Here is a 22002-nt window from a genome sequence, read left to right as displayed (position 1 = left end):
AGGTTGGAGCCCAGTACTCGTTCTCTGCCAACCTTTCCCATTGAAATGTTGGATTGTTGAAATCCAGATGGCATTAGGGTCAAGGCTTGAATTAAAATGTCATGATCGTGGCAAAGGAAGACGGATTCTGTACAGGTAGAGGATGCCTCATCTTAGCTACTTGCATTCCATGTTTCATTGTATGCATTGACATGTATCTACTGCAGGGGTGGCCAACTCCAGTCCTCAAGGGCCACCAACAGATTAGGTTTCTAGGGTATCCCTGCTTCAGCACAGGTGGCTCAGTCTTCGACTCAGTCTTTACTTTCGAGGGCCCCGTGCTGGGTCTGTATCAATATATTTCAGTAGGAAATTGGAATACGAAAACAAAGATGTTTACAGAGATGGGGGGCTAGTGCAGGGCTGCTCAACTCCAATCCTCAAGATTACGTCGTTAATCCGTTTCCCTACTGTGCGTCTGGACAGTGGAGCTATTTTCTCCCACGAGGCTGCGATGGACTCTTTAAGGTGTGAAATGGTGTTGCAATGTTACATACTGTAGAATACTTTTAAAATAGAAACTTATTGTAGCACTAGTTTTGGAACAGAACATATATTTTATTTTTGACAGTTCACATCTTCCAAAATGTGGTGGATTTCTGTGTTATTTGGCATGGGTCTATCCTATTTAATGAGGCAAATAATTGAAATGGCCTAATCTACTTGTTTGCGGTGATGATGAGGTTTAGAAGCCGTTGTCTGGCTTTAATTATCTTGTTGCTAAATTTCCTAACACGTTGGACCTTCTGTGGGCTGCTGGTGCAAAACCATTCATTTGTAAAGGAAAATGCCTGTGCTTTCCATTAAAGTAATTGTAAGCTAAATGTGTGAATTGAAAGGGGGATTCCAAACCACTTCCTACAATTGAGTTATAGTGAGCCCTGGAGCCAAATTAGTGTATGCAAAGGCATGGCTAGCATACAAGTACCCTCTGTAATATGGATGGGAGAGGTGGTGCAAGGTGATGTAAGGTAATTGTGCCAATTATGTCTCAAGCAACAACTCTACTCACAAAACCATCAGCTTGTTTAGCTCACCCTGTTAGAGCTGCGGCCGGGAAAAGCAGTGGTTGTGGGTTCTAGTCCTGTTGGGTCTGACCCCATTCAAGACAATAGGTTTGTGCCTTAGGCTTATTAACAGTATTTACTTATACAGTACCTGTACTTTATGGTTTTAACTCATGTGTAAGTATATTAATCCCGGAGTATTTTTCCCCACTTTTTTAAAAAAATGCATAATTTTCATAATCTCTAAATCCTAAGGTTATTACTATGGTAACTTGTACGCTGCACTGATCCCTGGAAAAAGCTCTATTTTATTTATTTTAACCTCCCTCCCACTTAATGTTTCAAGTGTTTAGATCTCATGAACGGAGCATCAGATTTTAACACTAAAAACAGAGGGTTTGATAAAGAGCAAAAATAGATTTCTTAAAATAATGTAAAAAATAAAATGCAAAAAATGTTGATCAGCACGGACGTGCTGCTTTAACCACGGCACGGCCGCGGGGCGCGCGGCTCTAACAAAGTGCAGGGGATATATGGGGCCGGCCATAGTGCACGCGAGCGCACACAAGAGGAAGCACGACAGGGCAGCAGATTTTTCGACCGAGCCTCTGATTGAGCTACCTGTGCTGAAGCTGGGATATCCTGAAAGCCTGACCTATTTGGGGGGCTTGAGGACTGGAGTTGAGCCCCCCAGGTATGTTAGACTCAAATTTTCCCTAACCAGGAGAAGCAGCTTCACAACAAATTGAATATGTTAAAGTGGTTTGGGAGCAAAATTGAAGCAAAGAGAGACATCTTCTGCGTGCACCTCTTATTCAGTATGTTGTGAAGCAACTTCCCCGCGCTGGAGAAGGTTTGAGCCCCATTCATTTCAATGCATTGCACTGGGAAGGCATCTTCAGCACATATTGAATTGGGGCCTAAGTGTCAATGTGTCAGGGTACTCTGCTACACCCAGTGTGTCTGTAGGATGGCTTTGGAGATGCACACATTCTATTTGGATGTAACACATTTTGCGTTTCTCACCATCATTTTCTTCCCTTCACTTTAGCATTCAGTTCCTCTCCCAGGTCCGAGATGACGTAAACCTGCCCGGCTGGTGAGTTATGCGAAATCGAAGACACTTGATTAACCAACGTGCTACATTTGACGTAGCAGCGAACCAAAGCACACCCTTTCACTGCCGTGAACAAAACTGAATCCTTTGTCTCCGGCCGTAAAAGCGTTAAAGAACAAAAGATTGCAGTGCATCAAACTACGTTTATAAACAGCCCCCCAATATCCCAAGAGTTTCCAGGAGCAAAGACCCTTCTCCCTTATTACCAGTTTAGCCCTTGTACTCCCCCCCCCCCTAAGTGAGATTAGGGTGGGTATGCTTCTCTGACTACTTCTCTAGGTGTTGTGCTGTGTACCTGTTGGCAACAGGAGGGCTGAGTGCTCCGCGATGTTGTGGGGAGAAACAGGACAGGATCACAGGTTACCTTTTTGTTCTTGATTGGTGCAGTGCTTTCAGTCAGCATGAATCCTCTGTGAAGGCAGGGGATGGCCCATACTGACACCTCCTCATCTTTGGTAGACAGTAACACACACTGCTTTGTATTTTCTTTGGCTTTATTGCATGCAGATCTTATACAGAGTACTCGCATCCTTCCCTGCTTGCTGTGTCCTGATTTAGGCTTTAGGCCCAGGTCAGGCCTGTTGGACGTCTCCTCACATCTCATTGTGAGATGGAAGGCTGATGTTCCTCACTCCACAGAGGGAGGAGAGAGAATGACAAGGACACCCTACAATTTGGGAATGTGCCAATATTTATAACCTGAGGGGGTTGACTGTAACCCTGCCCCTTAACAGATCAGGTTGAATACTGATTGGTTCATCTATAGTGTGTGATAACCAATCAGTATCCTTCCCTCCCGCTGACACTTTCTGGTTGTTGCTAAGGCCCTCCCTTGGATACATATCCAAGTCTGCAAAACACACAGAGCCTACAAGAAGGAATTAACCCATCCACTGCCTGCACCTAACAGGACTTACACTGGAAAGGCCCAGGCAGAGAAGTAGCGGCCGGAGGCTAGGCTCCACCAGTATTGTTGAACTGGTTTGTGGTTGAAGTGATTGGGCTTCCTGTGTGGTTTAATAAGCTACTTTTTTTTTTTTTGCATTGGCAAAACGTTTCTTATAGAATAAAATCTGGAAAGCAAAGCCAGGAGTCTTGTTGTATATGTGGAAGTGTGTAGGGATTTATGGTTTTAGAAAGATGTGTGGTAATGGATAATTAATTGAATAATAATAAGTAGTCATTTTTTTTTCTTTTTCCTAAGGTCATTCAATTCCAAAGCATTTTACAGTTACACTTGGTGACACTTATGCAGACACCTCAGTGGTGGAATCCTGCATGTTCTGCGCTCTGGTCGGATAGGCAGAACAGAAGGGAGAAATCAACAATCACGCTAGTGTCTGACTACTTACAAGTGGTTAATTAAGTCATGTGCAAAATATCACAGAGCAGCAAAAACCTTAAATCGAACCCTCAAGCTTGTTTATCCAAGAACTCCACTTGTAACTCATTTCCCATGCATCCCCGCGTCTTCTTTTGTTACTGGAACATTAAAATATATTAATTCTGGAGGCGTTTGTGTTTTAAATACTGGGATTGTAAAGATGGGTAACACATGCTGTTGGACACTGGACATTATGCTGACCGGGTTGTTTATGAAATAGAGTTTATATTTATAACATATTATTTCTAGGGATATTTGCGGAATCATTTAGATTTTCCTCTGTTATCAGCTCGGTAATCATTCACCAAACGGCACGGGGACTGGAAAAGTTCCTTTAAAGAAAGTGTTAGAGACCTGTCACATGGACACACACAAAGCATTTTGTGCAGCAAACAGCAGCTGCTGAGGAAATAAGGGTGATCTCCCCCAGTTTGGAGATGTCAGGGTTATCTATGCATCACTGCTAGGGGTTGCCAGATGGCTTCTCCAAACATACTGAGGGAAAGGTGAGATGCGCTAGAGACACAAACACACACCTCTCTCCGCTCCATGCCGTTTCCTCCCTCTCCTTAGCCCCACCCACAGGCTCCTGACTCCTCATCCTGATTGGTTGCATTATCCAGCAGCAGCCAATCGGGGTGGAGGAAGCTGCCCAGCCCCCTAGCAACAGCCCTGCTCTCTCCCTGCTCTGGGAAATCCTGCAGCCCCCCAAGCCGGTCAGGTCACTAAGTCCAGAGAGGTAATACCGGTATACACATACACGCCCAGAGAGGTAATACCGGTATACACATACACCCCCAGAGAGGTAATACCGGTATACACATACACGCCCAGAGAGGTAATACCGGTATACACATACACGCCCAGAGAGGTAATACCGGTATACACATACACGCCCAGAGAGGTAATACCGGTATACACATACACGTCCAGAGAGGTAATACCGGTATACACATACACGCCCAGAGAGGTAATACCGGTATACAGATACACGCCCAGAGAGGTAATATCGGTATACACATACACGTCCAGAGAGGTAATACCTGTATACACATACACGCCCAGAGAGGTAATACCGGTATACACATACATGCCCAGAGAGGTAATACCGGTATACACATACACGCCCAGAGAGGTAATACCGGTATACACATACACGCCCAGAGAGGTAATACCGGTATACACATACACGCCCAGAGAGGTAATACCGGTATACACATACATGTCCAGTATTACCTCTCATTTTTTTTTGGTTTCAATCTTTTTTATTGTTTTCACAACACAGTAACATCACTTTAGGCATTGATCTTCGCATCACCAGGTATATGTTCAGTGATACATTTGTAGAATTTTTAACATAATAAAAATCATGATAGTTCTAATACAGAACGTTTACTATAGCGGCTTTGTGAACTAATCCTGTGGGGCGTGCTTATAGTACCTATAAAATAGGTAGAGTTAAAGAAGAGGTAAAGATAGAAGGAAGAGGAGGACCTAAGGGGGGGGGAGGGGAAGCAACCTAATTACCCGATACTTAAGGTTTTTAGAAGGGATTCTCTTGATATCGTTCCGTGGGTTGTCTAAACTTCGGTCATCTATGTGTTATCTTATTTCTTTCTCTGGGATAGGGTATTTTACTCTAGGGACCAGGGTTCCCATATCTTGTCGAACTTGTCAAGGGAATGGTTTAATTGGGCTGATAGCTTTTCCATTAGTTTAACGTTGTTAACTCCTATGATGACTGCACGTCTCGATGGGGGGTTTATATCTTTCCACGCGGCTGCTATAGAGCAGCGAGCCGCTGTGAGTATAAATGATATAAGTTTGCTTATTGGAGTTTGTAATTCCTCTATTGGTTTTGCTAATAGGAATGTCAGCGGGTCTATAGGTATCCTCAGATCTGTGCTTTCGAATATCAGATCTTGAATCATGGTCCAAAATTTCTGTGTTCGTGGGCAGTCCCACCAGATGTGAACCATGTCCCCTCTCATACCACACCCTCTCCAGCAGAGATCTGGTGTTCCTGGGAAGATCTGGCTCAATCTACTCGGGGTTAAGTACCATTGAAATAAAATTTTATATATATTTTCTTTCGTTACTGTACAAATTGATGTTTTAGATGCAGATTCCCAGATATCCCTCCAGTCATCATTATCTATTTCTATATTTAGGTCTTCAGCCCATTTCCGCATGTAATTGTGGGGTGGGGACGTTGCGTGAGACGCTATCCCCATGTATATTTCCGAGATTAAACCACCTCTATAGAGACCCTCCATACATAGTTTTTCAAAGTTCGACAGGGTGTTAAATTTGCAATTCTGAGAACTTTTGGAGAAAGTGTCGGATCTGTAAGTAGCTAAAGATTGGTAGGTTCTGTCTGTGGGGTTTTTGTTTTAACTCCTGGTAGGAGAGAATCTCTCCTCCTTTGATACGATCATTGCAGCTAGTATGTCCATACTTCTGAGTTGTTCCACATATTTAGGGGAACACCCTGGTGGGAATTTAGGATTATGGACAATCGGAACCAGGCTGGATGGGTGGGTGGAGAGGTCATATCTTTTTTTGCTTTTGGACCAAATGTCCCATGTGCACCTCATCGCCCCAAGCTTAAATCTTCCCGTGGGGCTCTCCCCCTCCCCGGAGCTCCAAAGTTTCGCCGCTAGAGTGGAAGGGCCCACATAGGCAGACTCGATCCCCAGCCAGCCACAAGTTGCTGGATCACAGTTCCACATCACTGCTTGTTTTAGGTGGGCCGCATGATAGTATTTGATAATATCAGGCACCCCCATGCCTCCCCCTGATCTCAGCGCTAGCATTACCGATCTTGCAACCCGCAGTCTTTTGTTCTTCCAAATAAATTGAAATATTCTGTTTTGGATATTTTTGAGATCCCTAATCGGGACTTTTATGGGAAGGGGTTGGAAAAAGTACAACAGCCTAGGCAAAATATTCATTTTTACCGCCGTTATCCTTCCAATCCATGATATTTGATAGTCGTTCCAGGACTGAAGATCTTTTTTTATTTTTTCAAATAGGGGTGGGTAGTTATATTGGTATAATAAATTGTATGTGTTTGTTATGTTGTACCTCTCATTTCTTACTGGACACCTGGCAACCCTAATTTTCACTCCATAGTTACAGAGATAAGCAGGTTATGCTGCAAACAGGGATATTTTTCAGCTGCTATTTCACACTACAGTAATGCAATATTATATTATATTTTGGTGCATTGAAAATGTGTTGAAAAAAATGTAATATATATGTATAAAAAATATATAAACACTGTGAGAATGCAACACTATTTCAATTACACCCCCCAGAAAAGACCGTCGCGACGCGTCTAAAAGAAAATAGTCACATAAGTGCAGTTATATGTTTCTGCATCTCATACATATGATGGTGGTTCTCATATTTTATTTACATTCACTAAAATGCTTTTCCCTTAAATAAACTGCAGTGAGACATACAGTGGTCAGAGGAGACGGCAGTGGTTAATTTGTGGCGGTGCCTGTTTTATTGAGGACTCTAGTTACGTAGTTACACAGTAGATGAGGTTGAAAAAAGACATATGGTCCATCAAGTTCAACCTACTTACTGTATGTTAAGTAGGAGGGATGTATCAACATCGCCCCCGCGGCAGAACTCGATTAAACAAAATGCACCATGTTCTCAGTGGAAGTGTTTTCTTTGAGAACTCTAGTGCAGCGGTGTGCAAACTGGGGGGCCGTGACCCCTAGGGGGGGCGCGAGACTGAGGGGGGGGGGGGGTTACAGAGGCCCCACACTGTTCCCGAAGGCACTTAAATTAAGTGCCGGGGGAGCTGCAGGGCCTCTGTAAACCTAACTTACCTTGGCTCTGGCGGCTTCTCACACGCGTCGCCATGGCAACGTGACGTCATGACGTCGGTGAGCGCGGGGGTGAGGGGACTGCCGGCAGGGGGGCGCAGGGAAAACGTTTGCGCCCCCCCTGCTCTAGAACAAATTATTTGTTCCATTGTTGCCATCTGCAGCATCCAAACATTTGTAACACAATCAATTTGAAATGGACACAGTATTTCCCATTCTTAAAGCTTTAAGGGGGTCATTCAATGTCTGCCGTAGCGACCATTTCGGGTCAACTCAAGCGAAGTCTATGGCGATTATCAGCCAAAAAAAGTCTCGAAAGATAGCTTTGGCAAATATTAAATAAGGCCTTAAATGCAGCATTCACCTTTAAATGGTATCTAAGGCCGCACCTATAGTGCCGGCGACGCGTGACGTCACCGTCGCCGCAAGCGAAAGTTGTCGGTCGCGGGCGTCCAGGCTCCTGATTGGTTCAGGGGCTGTCACATGAGGCGACAGCCCCTGAAAAATCAAATAATTACGGCTACCAAAAATCGCGTCGCCACGTCGCTTTGTCGCCGTCGCGCTTACTATAAGCGCACGCGGCGGCGGCGACAATGCATTTGTTTTCAGGTGACATTGCGTCGCCGGCACTATAAGCGCGGCCTTAGGAGCTTCATTAGCACGTTTTTCAGTAGACACGTGCAAACCTGACGCTCACGTTCAAAAAAACTTGAAATTTGCCGTTTTGTAAAAGTTAATTACAGAAAAAAAAACACAGCCTGAAATATGAGGGGAGAGAGAGAATGGGAGAAATACGTTATACTTGTTTTAATTGCATGAGTAGACCATCATTTTTATAAATAGAGATGTGTGAACTTGCCGAAATGTGTAGAGAGAGAGAGACAGAAAGGGCCATATTTAGCACAAAACCCAATGACCTTTATACATGCCAAAATACTCCCCTGTACAACACATAGGGGCTTATTCTAGTAGCCTTGATGTTATCACTGCCAAATCGAATGTTTCGGCATGAGCCTACCTCATGGTCTGACATTTGTGTTATCACGGTATTCAGAAAGAGTTATCGCATGTCACAAACCGTGAGGCAGGAAAATGCCAATACCGCTCGGGATAGCAGTGTCCTTATCTCAGCCTTTTTCTTAGTTCTGCCCGTGCGATCTGCCCCCAGTCTGTAAGAACTACACAGAGAGTTGCATCTCCCTGCACAGAGAGACGCTGCATCTCCTTGCACAGCTCTTATAGGTGATCTCCCTGCACAGAGAGACGCTGCATCTCCTTGCACAGCTCTTACAGGTGATCTCCCTGCACAGAGAGACGCTGCATCTCTCTGCACAGCTCTTACAGGCAATCTCCCTGCACAGCGAGAAGCTGCATCTACCTGCACAGCTCTTATAGGCGATCTCCCTGCACAGAGAGCTGCATCTCCCTGCACAGCTCTTACAGGCGATCTCCCTGCACAGAGAGAGCTGCATCTCCCTGCACAGAGAGAGCTGCATCTCCCTGCACAGAGAGAGAGAGCTGCATCTCCCTGCACAGAGAGAGCTGCATCTCCCTGCATAGAGAGAGCTGCATCTCCCTGCACAGCTCTTACAGGCGATCGCACTGTTTTATTAGATTTTAATGACACACTATTGAAGCACGGGGTCTCCGGAACTGGTATGTCAGCTCTGGAGACTCCTGGCTTCAATCCGATGCAGTAAAAATAATTTTTTTCTTCAGTCACATAGCGGATCCCATCTCGCCACCCTTGATGGTGTGAGATCAGAGCCTTTTGAATTGTTTGCGAGTTGCCGCCGCGATGTGCATCTCTGAGCTACTAGAATAGCTTGATTTCACAAGAAATGTGAGTTTGAGCATTTTTTTGAGCTCCCGCGTGGTTAGTCTGCACGGGAGCGCTTCTCGAGCGGGTTTGGCATGTTATCAAAGCTTTCTGAATATCTACACTTGCAAACTCGCTCAAGAAGTGCCCAAAATTCTCGATAAGTCACTTATCGAAGCTACTAGAATAGGCACCCTAGGGAGACACCTGTGCACACACCTGAGAAACCCGGAGAGAACCTCTTTTCAATATGCAAAGTACATTCAAATGATTTATTTCCCAGGTATCTCAGGTGCGTTCGCGGGCATCTCTCTGCTTGTTGTATAGGTGAGTTTATTGGGAGGTACAGTATACAGGTCAATGAGTTGTATACTAAATATAAGTGAATAGGTACTCTACAAAATACTACCCTTTCTGCCCATCTCTCTCTCTCTCTGAATTAGGGCAAGTTTGGGCATTAGTTATGAGGGAGGTCTAGTAATTGGTCACATGATGTAGCTTGCAATATTTTCCGGCACTTGTAAAGTTACGATACCAGCTTCAGTAGACAATTTGTATCATATTTATTGTAAAGTTTAATGAAGGGTGCTAGTGATCATACTGGTCCCAAAGGAGTTAGATATAAGTAGGTTGTGATACCTTTTAATGGACCAACATATCAATCATACACTGTTGTTTTGTGCATACCCTTTCCAGACTGCAATCAGAGGTGATGTCATATTCACGTGCTCCTTTTCGTTCTGTTACAGGCAGTAGCAGAGCAGTCTCAGGGGGCATACTTTCTCCCTGAATTTGCCCTGTCCCCGCAGGGGAGTTTCCTGGAAGATACAACAGGAGAGCAGTTCCTTACTTACCGCTACGATGATCAAGTAAGTGAGCATTTAACGCAACAATGTTACCCCGTTGGGGGTATTACCTTATACGTTATTCAGCACTCATTCAAATGTGGTATAAGGCAGGGTGTGCGCGAACTGTGGGGGGTGCGAGATTTTCTGGGGTGGGGGGATGCAGTGCTTATAGAGGCCCCACGCGCTCCCCCAAAAGCATTTAAATTAAATGCTGGGGATCCAGCGCAAGGCCTCTGTCATGGCAATGCAACGTCACATGACCCTGTGGCGTCAGAGACAAGGTAAGTGGGGGGGAGGGGGGAGAGCAGGCAGGGCTTCGAGGGGGGGAAAAGTTTGCGCGTAATCTACATGGCATAGCAAGTTCCAGAATTTGCTGTTTATATGGATTTTGGGTCATATTATAAACAGGTTGCTCAGAAAATTTGTCAGGAAAGAGATGTGCCAGCCACTCGCTACCATTGTGTACGCCGCAATCCGATGCTGTATCACAACCGGATTGTCTATAGCAGGGGTGGCCAACTCCAGTCCTCAAGGGCCACCAACTGTTCAGGTTTTAATAATATCCCTGCTTCAGCACAGGTGGCTCAATCAATGACTGATTGAGCCACCTGTGCTGAAGCCTAAATACCCAACCTGGTGGTGGCCCTTGAGGACTGGAGTTGGCCAGCCCTGTGGGAAAGTTGAGAGCCCTATCACCACTGCCAACACCGGGCGAACTAATTTACTACACCCAGTGCTCCTGCGAACTCCCAGTACGTAACCTAGAGATCGTTGATGAAGACGTTCGTTATATGTATCCCACCGCACAGCGCGCGTTAGAGCAACAAGTTACAATAACAAGGCCATTATTTCCAAAATGTTCTCAACATAATAGAGACTTCTCTTGAAAGCGGAGTGTTTGCTGCCTTTGAAAATTGTAATGGAATAAAGCGAAATGAAGTTTTATTCCATGTTTTTATTTCTCATTTTGTTGGCGGCTCACCCTTTTACCCACCGCAAAAAAAATAATATATATATATTTCCAAAATCATACTCCGAAGGCTTGGTTTTCCTACAGAAATGAAGAATTCCTATTTCCCTGACACTGGAGGTGTCGCTTCCAAGGCTTAAACGGTTCCATGTTTTGGACCACCAGCTACGAGGGCAGCCGGGATGATGTTCCAAGCTGCGTGTTCACTGAAGTTGGATAAGACCAGAGGGGCCACTATTTGTAAAGCCTTTCTGGCAGCGAAAGGGATAAGCTGGTACCGTACATTGGAGATTTCAAGCAGTTGGAGAGGTAGAACCCTTAAAGCATCATTATATATATTCACGCTCACATATAGTGGTAATACACTTACACCATGCGCGGTAAAAAGATTGCTACAGCAATCTGCTAGCTCACATTAAGTGGCCAACCACAAGCACTGAACAAAGGAAGTATACGCTATATGGTGCAATAAATACTTTTGAAACTGTACTCCTATGTCATGCTGGTATCTCGACCACTTTCTGTGATCTATGTGATCTAGCAGATTGAGATCTCTCTGTGTGGCTGTCTGTCTGTCTGTCTTTTTACCATTCACATGATCAAGGACTAAAAAAAAGTTAATGCCATCAAAAATATTGAATTCTCCAAATACCCCAAAAATCTGCAAATATTGCACCTCCAAGTATCTGTAATACCCTACCGTGGATTCAATTCCAGTCCTCAACACCCCCACGCTCCCACAGGTCAAGTTTTCAGGATATCCCCTGCTTCAGCACAGGCGGCTGAATGAGCCACTGATTGAGCCGCCTGTGCTGAAGCAGGGATATCCTGAGAACCTGACCCTTTGGAGTGGTCTTGAGAACTGGAGTTGAGCGCCAGTGCCCTACACATGGGGTGTTTTTGATCCTGCGCCCCCCTGCCTGCTCACCTCCCAGCTCGTGGCCCCCCTCCTGCTCGGCTCCGGCGACAAATGATTTTGCACGGTCACGTGGCGTCGTGGTGCCATGGCAACGCGACGACGCCGGGTTACCATGCGACGCGTCGCCGAAGACCAGATTGGAGAAGCTGAAGGTTCTCCGGCATTTAAATGCCATGGGGAAGAGCGCAGGACCCCTGTAGCCACCGCGCTCCCCCTCCCCCACTTTGCGCAACCCTGCCCTACACAACACCGATGCTGTACTAGTCTGCTGCCGCATGGATCATTAATCAATACTTCTTCCTGAGTACCTGCTGTTAAAACAATGTGAAGCTTAGAAAAGTCTGCTGAAGAACGTGGATGCCATGCCTGTGAGGGTCCCGTATACGCGCTCAGACGATGTAAATTACAGGCATCGTTATTGCATGATTGCTTTTTACGTTCCCTGCAAATGTGCGTCATTCCTTTGGAGGAATCACCAAGCTGGAAGATTATCCGGCCGGCTCAGACCTTCCAGTCTTTTGTTGAGCTGAAACCTCCCTGAACGTAGTATAAAGAGACCTGGGGTGTATCAAGGTTTTACCCAGTTTTATACATGAGAGGCAACTTTTGGAAAGTATGCTGAGCGTTTTGTACTAGCTGCTCGAGTTACATATTTCCTAATCAGTCTTCATTACTGCTCCACGCATGATTAAAGGTGCTGTGGTGACAACCAAGCCCAGGAATTCCAATGGATTGAGATACATATGTGTCATTGTCTAAGGCAGAGGTGGCCGGCTCCAGTCCTTAAGGGCCACCAACAGGTCAGGTTTTCAGGATATCCCTGCTTCAGCACAGGTGGCGCAGTCAATGATTCAGCCACCTGTGCTGAAGCAGGGATAGCCTGAAAACCTGACCTGGTGGTGGCCCTTGAGGACTGGAGTTGGCCGCCCCTGCTCTAAGGACTCGGAATGAGTCGAGGTCATAGGGTTCCGGACCAGAAATGACAACTGTTGCTCTGGCGTAGTTCTGATTTACAATACAGTAAACAGTGTAACTCAATTGATGCTGGGAAAGAGATGAAATACCAATGAATGAGGATCACTCCAAGTCTGACATAAACCCATTTGGACCGGCACTCATCCGGTTAAAAGGAGGACTTAAGGGGACGGGTGGCCATACGGCTAAAACCAAAAACGTAGACCAACAATAGCGTTAAGAAGAGTCCTGGCGCTGATCCTCGGTGGGGCTGCTGGCAGGGGGGGGGCGTACCTCTCCTTCACCCCCCCTTCCCCACCCTCTTTCCTCTATCCCTCCCCCCTCTCGTCTCCTTCCCCACCCTTTTCTTCTTCTTCACTCCTTTACCCCCTCTCTCTATTACCCTCTCCAAAAATGGGAAATTGCCGGGCTTGCTCCTTATGTGCTCGCCCTCCCGGCTGGGGGGGGGGGGGAGGTTGAAGGGCCGAAGGGTCCAGCCCTTAAGACCCAGGGAGTGAACACTTCGTTCGTCTAGTCCAAGGTCCAAGTACTTCGTTCGACGTTTTACTACGGGCTGTAAATGTCTACTTACCTCGGCCTGGGTCTGCGCTTTACCATGTTGTATGTTTTTCCCTGTAAAACCTCAATAAAAACTTTGAAATAATAAAAAAAAAAGGATGACTTGAGAACTCGCTTGTCTCGCCTTCGTTCAAAAATAACATTCACATATTCATTCCAGCAGCTTCCATGTAATGACACATACAGTAAGGCTAATTTAAAAAAAAAAACAACAACAGCACAGCAAACGTTTCAGGCACCACTTCGTCAGGCTGGGAGAGAGATCAAGAGTTATGATGGTGGAAGGTCATTTTGTTCCAGGGTCTGGCTGATTTGTGGGCTAAAGCTTCTCATTGTAAGACCGAGTCCATAGCAGGGGAGGCCGCGCTGAGCCGTGCGGACGCTCCGCGCTGAGCCCCTGCATCCTCCATGAGGATGTCTTTAGAGGGGGCTCACGCGAGCGTCCGCAGGCGTGCTGAGGCGCTGGATTTTTCAGCCGACAGCCAAGCTGTTTTTCAGAGTGCTGTCGGCTGAAAACATCCAATCAGCACGGAGCAGCGTCAACGTCACGGTGCCGACGACGTTGACGTCGGTGGGTCGCGGGCGATTGGCCCAGCGACGTCACTGCCCCGCCTCCCTTAGTCTCCCCCCGCCTCCCGATCGCGCCCGCTGGCTCGCCTGCATAGGCATGAAATCACGCAGATTTCAGCAGGCGAGCCTCAGCGTCAGCGCGCCTCAGCATTGACAACCCGTCTATGGACTCAGCCTAAGACATTTAGGAGAGCAGTGAGTGGGCAGAGTATGGAGAAAGGTCCCAGCTGTTGATAAAAGCCAGGTATGATGAACCTGACGGAGGAATAGCTGAAGTCAGCAGTCATTAGTTAATGACGCACAACTTTGTTTCACTGCTGTTGACGTCATGTAGGTTTCTCTTCCGTACATTACCGGGGTCTCTAAGCTTTTGAGGCTTTTAGAAATCTCCCTAAATTATCCTACAAACAAATATATAGATGGGCGTTTATGTTTTACGAACAAATTAAGTCTTTATATAAAAGGTTCTCAAACAAGGGGTGTACACAACAGAGATATACACACTCCCAGTCCTGCCGCAAATTCACTTAGTAAGATAGTGGAAAAGTCTGGAAAGGAAGTCTGTTTTTCATAGTCATGTTTTTCCTTTGCCGTGAAGAAATAGCACGGACAGTTATATTAAAGAAAGGAGTCATACTAAACGCAATGGTATTTGTTTTCTTCACCAAATTTAACTTTTAAATGGAAAATAAGGGGCTATGACTTGTAATGACTAATGCAAGTGTGTCTCGTGGTGGATAGAGTGTTATTATGCATGTTGGACATTGTTATGAGATCTACGGATGTCATACCACGAAGGTCAAAAGGTTAGAGCAGGGGTGGTCAACTTCAGTCCACAAGGGCCACCAATAGGTCCGGATTTCAGGATATCCCTGCTTCAGCACAGGTGGCTCAATCAGTGGCTCAGTCTTCGACTGAGCCACTGATTGAGCCACCTGTGCTGAAGCAGGGATATCCTGCAAATCTGACCTGTTGGTGGCCCTTGAAGTCTGAAGTTGGCCGCCCCTGCGCTAGAGCATGCTGATTATCAGAAAATCGTTAGAGGAACAGCATCAATGGGATATACCGTATTTCCTCGATTTGTAAGACGCACCATCTATTTGGCCCTTAAAATCAAGGAAAATTACTTTTTCACTTACCGTGTTTCAGGAGAGGTCCCACGTCAGCGGAGGATGAAGTGGGCGGTGGTGGCAGGAGAGGTCCCACGTCAGCGGAGGATGAAGTGGGCGGTGGTGGCAGGAGAGGTCCCACGTCAGCAGACGGTTGAAGATGGACAGTGTGCGGCGGCAGGACAGGTCTCAAGTCTGCAGGTGAATGAAGATAAGACAGCGGGCGTGCAGCAGAGCTGAGCAGGAGCAGAGCTGAGCAGGAGCAGAGCGGCATAGGGGAACGACTGGCGAGGAGCGCACTGTAACCGGAAGTCAGACACTGGTCAACTTCCGACAGTTTGCACCTCACCAGTCGTTCCCCTATGCCGCTTTTCTCAGCTCTCCTGCTATTATGCTCTCCTGCCGCGCTGCCACCGCATGCACGCCCGCAGTCTTATCTTCATTCACCTGCAGACTTGGCACCTTTCCTGCCGCCACCGCACTCCCGCCTCTGTCCATCTTCAACCATCTGCAGACATGGGACCTCTTCTGCTGCCGCCTGTTTCGTCCTCCGCTGATATGGGACCTCTCCTGAAACATGGTAAGTGAAAGAGGGGGTTAGTACAGTAGGCACTTTTTTTTTTCCTTTTAATTTTTTTAATACATCGATTCTAAGACGCACCCCGATTTCAGACATGTGAAAATCGGAAAAAAGGTGCGGCTTAGAATCGAGGAAATAGGGTATTTCTGCAGCAACAGGGTGAAGGTTGAAGGAAGTGTTACATCATTTTCCACAAATAGAAGAAGGCTTAATTGGTGGTAACAATGTGGTAAATGTGTCTTTTTATTACTGTGTGGGACAAATAGATCAGGGTTACCTTTGGCGTATCTTTCCAACACTGTGAAAGTCTTACCCCTGAAACGTGTCACTTACTTTGCCCATCCTGAAAACTGGTAACCTGGTGCATAGGAGGCGGATAACTTCCATCCAGTTTTAAACCGTGTCATGCCACGAGTAATCCCATGGAATATCTGGCAACAAAGGAAGTGCTGAATGTGATGTAATTAGCAGCTGTTGTGTAGCACCTACTGGATTAACCCTCTAAGTGCTGGAGCCTCCAACAACACATGACCAAAATGATGCAGCCACTCCTGGACTAGAATGGCATGCAAGTTTAGAGGTACTGGACCTTTTCAGGCTTCTAAGGATCTGCACCAGGTGTAATAAAACAATTCCTAATATTTGACACGGCTGTGCTCCAAAAAGTGGTGGAATGTGTCAAAAAATTGTCTTGGCACAGATGTGTCCGACCACATTTTTAAGTGTTGTAGCCACCAAACTTTGTGAACATTTTTAAGGTCTGTAGATGACACTATACATTTTCATTACTTGTCTCATTATTGGATGCAGCTACTGGAGGTGTGTGTGTGTGTGTGTGTGTGTGTGTGTGTGTGTGTGTGTGTGTGTGTGTGTGTGTGTGTACACTGTTTCTGAAACCATGTTTCATGAGCTCCTTCCTTCTTCTATTCAATGTAACCCACTAATCATATTGTAACGTGTTTTTGTAACTTTGACGGTTATCACACCTTGACTCAAGAATGCATTGCTGTGCTGAAGGTTGTATCACATATATTTTGGGAGGGGCAAGGCCTCTGTGCCGTTTTGTGTTGTTTTTGTTGTTGTTTTCAATAAATGCAGCAGCTCTATACATTCTCAGCAATGCAATTATCTGAGCTGCTGATCGATCCGTTCTCACGTGATCGATCGGCCAAGCTTCCACTTCACACTACACCCAATATGCCTGCCTATTTCAAAAGAGGAAGTGCACATCTATACGAACCAAAGAAAGCTTAATCCATTTAAAAAAATTGAAAATCCTTCAAAAGAGCATAAAACGTGAATGAAAAAAATAAATATATGGCCCAAGTATTATCTAATCCTTCACAACTGACTTATTTAAAAAAAAAAAAAAAAAAACACATGTAGGATTTTGAAGGTAATCTTTATACCAAAAACAGTAACTGCTCCAAATAAATAAGCTCACAGTTATTTACTGTACTAATCATATAAAGGCACACAAAAATTAGAAGAACAAATAGATTTGTATGAATGGAAAGCATAATGTGCTTCAAGAGTTTGTGTTACATTTTTTTTAACGTCTTCCTTTAATGCTGTTTAGTTGCATTGAACCATTAGCCTGAGTTAAAGCAACTGGTTCTTTGACATGGCTGGTCCTGTTCTCCTCATTTTAATGGTATACTGTATGGTGAAAAAGAAGCACATAGTTTTTACCACGTGTAAAAAGAGACGTAAACATGGACAATTTGTAGGGTATTTCAATTGTAAACCTCAACTTACCACAGCATGGAAGTGCTTTTCGGAAGCTTTGTACACGATGGTATGGGAAGCCTCCAGTGCAGTTGGCTCAGGTTCTTAGCCACGTATTTTGACAATGATGAAGCTGTAGCTCTGACCTTCTAAAATAGCATGTATATCAAAGCACTGGAGAGTAGATCTCTCATGTAAGGCTTTCATCGCAGGGTGGCCTGGCCTTGAACGGAAGAAGGTTAAAAAGTCAGCATACTACTGCAAGTACTGTTAGCCACGATGAAATAGGAGAATATTAGGGACTCGCGCCAATACATTTGTCTACTTCAAAGAGCTATCCCATGAAATGATGAAGTAGTAACATATACTAACCGTATATACTGTGATCAGCTGTGTTCATGTCTATAACGCAATGGCACTGGTTAGGAAAACTTTAAAGAAACAACACACCCTCTAACTGTACCGATTTTGGCCAGTGCAGTACCGTTTTACCAGGTACCTTCCCCCAAGCAGTGTAGCTGCTTGTGCCAGTTTTTGATGGCAGTTCCATCAGTCACATCGAGCCCTGCGCTCCTTCCTCCCCACAACATTTAAACTGATTGCTGGGGGAGAGCGCGGGGGTCTCTGTAAGTGCCTCTTATCTTCTCTCTGGAGCTGTAAGCTTCTCATCCTGCTCCTCACCTCCGGCTTCTACACCTTGTGACGACGCGTCGCCGTGTCAACGTGGCAACACGATGTCCCTTGATGCCACGACAACACGACGTGGCTGGAGGAGATGCCGGAGATAAGGAGAAGGTAAGAGGCCCAGCACTTTCCCCCCCTGGCACCAAGCCCCGCCAAACTCCCAGCCAGCCCTGTATAAGAATACGTACCCTGAGGACACAGTAGTGGCGGTAGGGTCAGCCTCCCCGCCGGTGGGCAGTAGAAAGCTGTGACCCCAGCGGCCATGGGACTTTCTCAAAGAAACTACAAAAAAATCGAAACGTTTCTCGCTCACGAACCAGGGGGTTCTCGGAGGTCGGGGGACCTCAGATCAACTCTGAGGCCCCCCCCCTGCCCTCCCAGTTAAGGTAACCTAGAACATTAGTTTCATTTTGGATGTGATTGCTACTTTAAAGCCCATTTTTAGGAAACGACTTATTTGGGCAGTAGAACAGCTGATACATTAGTTTATTTTCTAAGAACTTTAGTACGTATTTAAAAACTGTAGAAAGCTTTACACAGATATCGGATTAAGTTTATGTAGCATTAGCCCTTGAACAGTATCTGTGCAGTACGACACACAGCTATTCTTCATGCGAATCTTTGCCAGAAGGCGTGTTTCAGTTTGTTTTGGCACACAAAGGACCCAAACACAATGGAGACTTTATAGAACGTATTGTACTTAAAAGGGTGCTTCATTTTGGGGTAATCTCAGCTGGTTGATTAATTGAACTCAAATGGAAGGAATAGGCTGTCATTGCTAAAGCAGCATTATGTGCTCATGTGGAAACAATTCCTTGCATTCACTTTAAATCATTGGTTATCTTCTGAATGCTCTTTTATAACGCGTGCTGTTGAGCTAACCCATTGAGAGTCATTATGGGCTCAGTATTAAGCATGCAGACGTAAAAATAAACTAGCTCTATAGTCATCCGCCTGTTTTCCTAGCAGCACAGTGGAGGCAGTAACAGCCTTTGTCCATGAGCATTCTCTAACTGGATTCCTTGATTTGTAAACAGTACTGGTGGGAGATTCCATTGAGCATCCGCCTGTTCGCGTTTGGAGCTTTGAGAAATGACTTCATCTTCCTGTAGAGGTCGCCTATGATATAATTAGATTGCATGCTTTTGGATAGGGATTAATTGCACGTATTTGTTTCTAAGAGGAAAGTATTGTTGGTATTATAATATAAATGATTCTGAAAGCACGCCGGAGGTGGTAATTCATCTATTGGTCAACATTACCCATGAAAAAGTAGCCATGAGCCCTGGGTGACAGGGCAGCATGACCTGCAGGGCTTGGCTTCCCCTCCCATTATCTCCTTTATCCCCGTCAACGCTCCTCTGGTTTTTGGGGATCGTAATGGATTCTGTTCAGATGCAATATAGGCTTCCTGGGTCTTTTGAGTTCCTTGGAGTGGTTCATGTCCCTTCAGAAGGTTGTCACTATGACAGTTTCAGTCTCCAATGGACCACCTGGTCTTCATGGTCAGGATAATGCCTATGGAGAGGGTTTTTTCGAAGCGGCTGGCAGCTGATCCGGCCGAGGTGAGGCGACCTCATCACTTTATCCATGCGTCGGCTGTTATCCACAAGGATCTGGTCGTTTTTTCCTCTGACGTGGGGATAGTTAAGGTCGTTAACGATTTCGGGTCAAGGTTCCCTTGACAGCGTAATGTCTATTTTCGCAGGAGAAACAGTTATCTGTCTTTTGCACCCCTTAATCATGAAGAGGGTTGTATAATTTGATTCGTCTTATTGCAACGATACCAAATGTGTACCTGTTATTATAAAGAATAGGTGTCATCACATGATATCCTCATTTTTAATAAAGTCCTCCAACTAGGTGGTAACCTGTTTGTCACCTCTCTCTGGGATGCACAAGTGATAATCCAAGAATTTTACAGTTTCCTTCAGGCTGAAAGCTCAGGATCTGGCTATTGTCCCCAGCCTTCTAAACTACACTTTTAGTAGACCATCAGTGATACACCTCTGCCCCCTAATTAAGCCCTATTTGTAGATCAGCACAGACACAGGAAGGATCTTGACCTGTCATACATACAATTTCTTGTATTTTTAACATCATTTCTTATCTAACATTAACCCCTGAAGTACCAGATTTGATTAAAATACTTAATATGCCTCGCAATTTTTATTACAGGGAGCATTATCACAGACTCTAAGGTCATGATTATTCGATTTTCTTAGAACACTTGCATGAGTGAAGTCGTCAAATCGATCAGTTTGGACACTAGCGTGAACTCTCCAGTCACAATTTTGTTGCTTACTGTTTTGTTTTTTCTTCAGGATATTTTAAAAATATTAATCGCCACGTGAATTGGATTTATTGCTTTTGGCTCTTTCTCTGTTTGAGCTATTTGGCCACAAAGGAGAAGGATTACACACTCGGTACACTTTATTGGCTGTAGTTTCCTAAACACCAAACATACTTATCCGATGTTTTCCTTATTGGATTATCAGCACTTGATGAAAAGCGCCTTTGTTTTATTATTATCAGGCCAGACTGGGTTACGTACCACAGCATCCATCAACAGATTCGGACGTCTTGGTAATAATCCATTGTGTCAAGAATAAATTGGTATTCCTTGCGGTGTGACGCCAGTACAGCAAGAAGAAATAAATATTATTTTATCTATATCTTTCAAATACTCACTGCTATAGCAGTCTGAAATATATCGTACAGATATAGACTTTAGGCTGTTAGGAGTTATTTATTCCCATTTATTAAGCAAAACACATAGACCTGGAATGGTAAACCAACTGAAGGGCTGGTAAGAAGACAACTATATTTACTATCTTGTCCTATTATTCTTAAAATCCCTTGCAATAATGAAAAAAAAAAAAATATATATATATAATAAAAAAATGAATAGATGATACCGTTCTGTGGCTAACAAAATGCTTTTATTTGTTAGAGTGTTCGGGATACACTGATCTCTTCTTCCGCGGGGGGTTCCAATGAAGAAAGCAAGAAAGGTTTAACTTAAAAACAGTGCATCTTGGAATGTTATCTGTGACTGAAACCTATCCCTCCCCCCTGTGCAGTATGCGATTTATGACTTGAGGTGTTAAATAGTCCCTGAATGTTAGTAATGTAAGAATGTATGTGTGTATGTAAATTTAAATGTATACAGCGCCCACAGTGTATACAGCTCTTTACAAAAGGTGTGTGTGGAGTGGGAGTATATACCAATGGTGTGGGTAGGTGTGGAAATGTAAGAGGGTGTTGCATTAGAAAAAGTGTGTGTAGATACTATGTGGTCCCTATTGGTATATAGGGATGGAATTACATGGAGTGTTTGTATGTGTAAGAGACAGCTGTGTGTGCAATCATATAGCTCAGCATGTATAGACATGGCCTTAACATTCATGGGAAGAGAGTTCTCTTGTGTCAGTAGTGAATCGTGAAACTGCGGTCTCGGTTTAGGCGACCGCTAAGCGTCCCGAACAGTTGCATAAATTTGTATTTATGCAACCGTCTCTCTTTCTTTCTAAGAACATGAGTGCTTAAGGCCATTTCTATACATATTGCATATATGTATATATATTGTGATGCCCACACCACGTTGCAGTCTCTTTAAGTCCCAATTTAAGGCAGGAAACACTATTTCTTATATGGGGTTTATTTACACGGATTCAATCATATGATAACAGGCCCACCATCCCTTTAAGTCAAACAAATCATAAAATAAAATACCTATTCCCGTTAGGGAAAATAACTCAACTTGGCTTCAGCCCTTTCTAACCACAGCTGGCCAACTATACTGGTTCCCAGCTTAAAACATGCCCTGGCATGTTTCCTTATCTGTTAG

The 22002-nt window shown here is 44.8% G+C and overlaps 1 protein-coding gene across 1 annotated transcript in view; it reads left to right on the top strand.

Moving 5' to 3' along the window:
• Window positions 1–22002, top strand: part of ADAMTSL3 (ADAMTS like 3) — a 257600-nt gene that overhangs the window by 40164 nt on the left and 195434 nt on the right. The window contains exon 3 of the mRNA XM_075575555.1: window positions 9961–10080. Within this exon, the coding sequence (XP_075431670.1) occupies window positions 9961–10080 (120 nt within the window). The remainder of the gene's footprint in view (window positions 1–9960; window positions 10081–22002) is intronic.

Source organism: Ascaphus truei, chromosome 18, assembly GCF_040206685.1.
Source record: "Ascaphus truei isolate aAscTru1 chromosome 18, aAscTru1.hap1, whole genome shotgun sequence".
NCBI lineage: Eukaryota > Metazoa > Chordata > Amphibia > Anura > Ascaphidae > Ascaphus > Ascaphus truei.
This window is presented reverse-complemented; position numbering and strand designations above follow the sequence as displayed.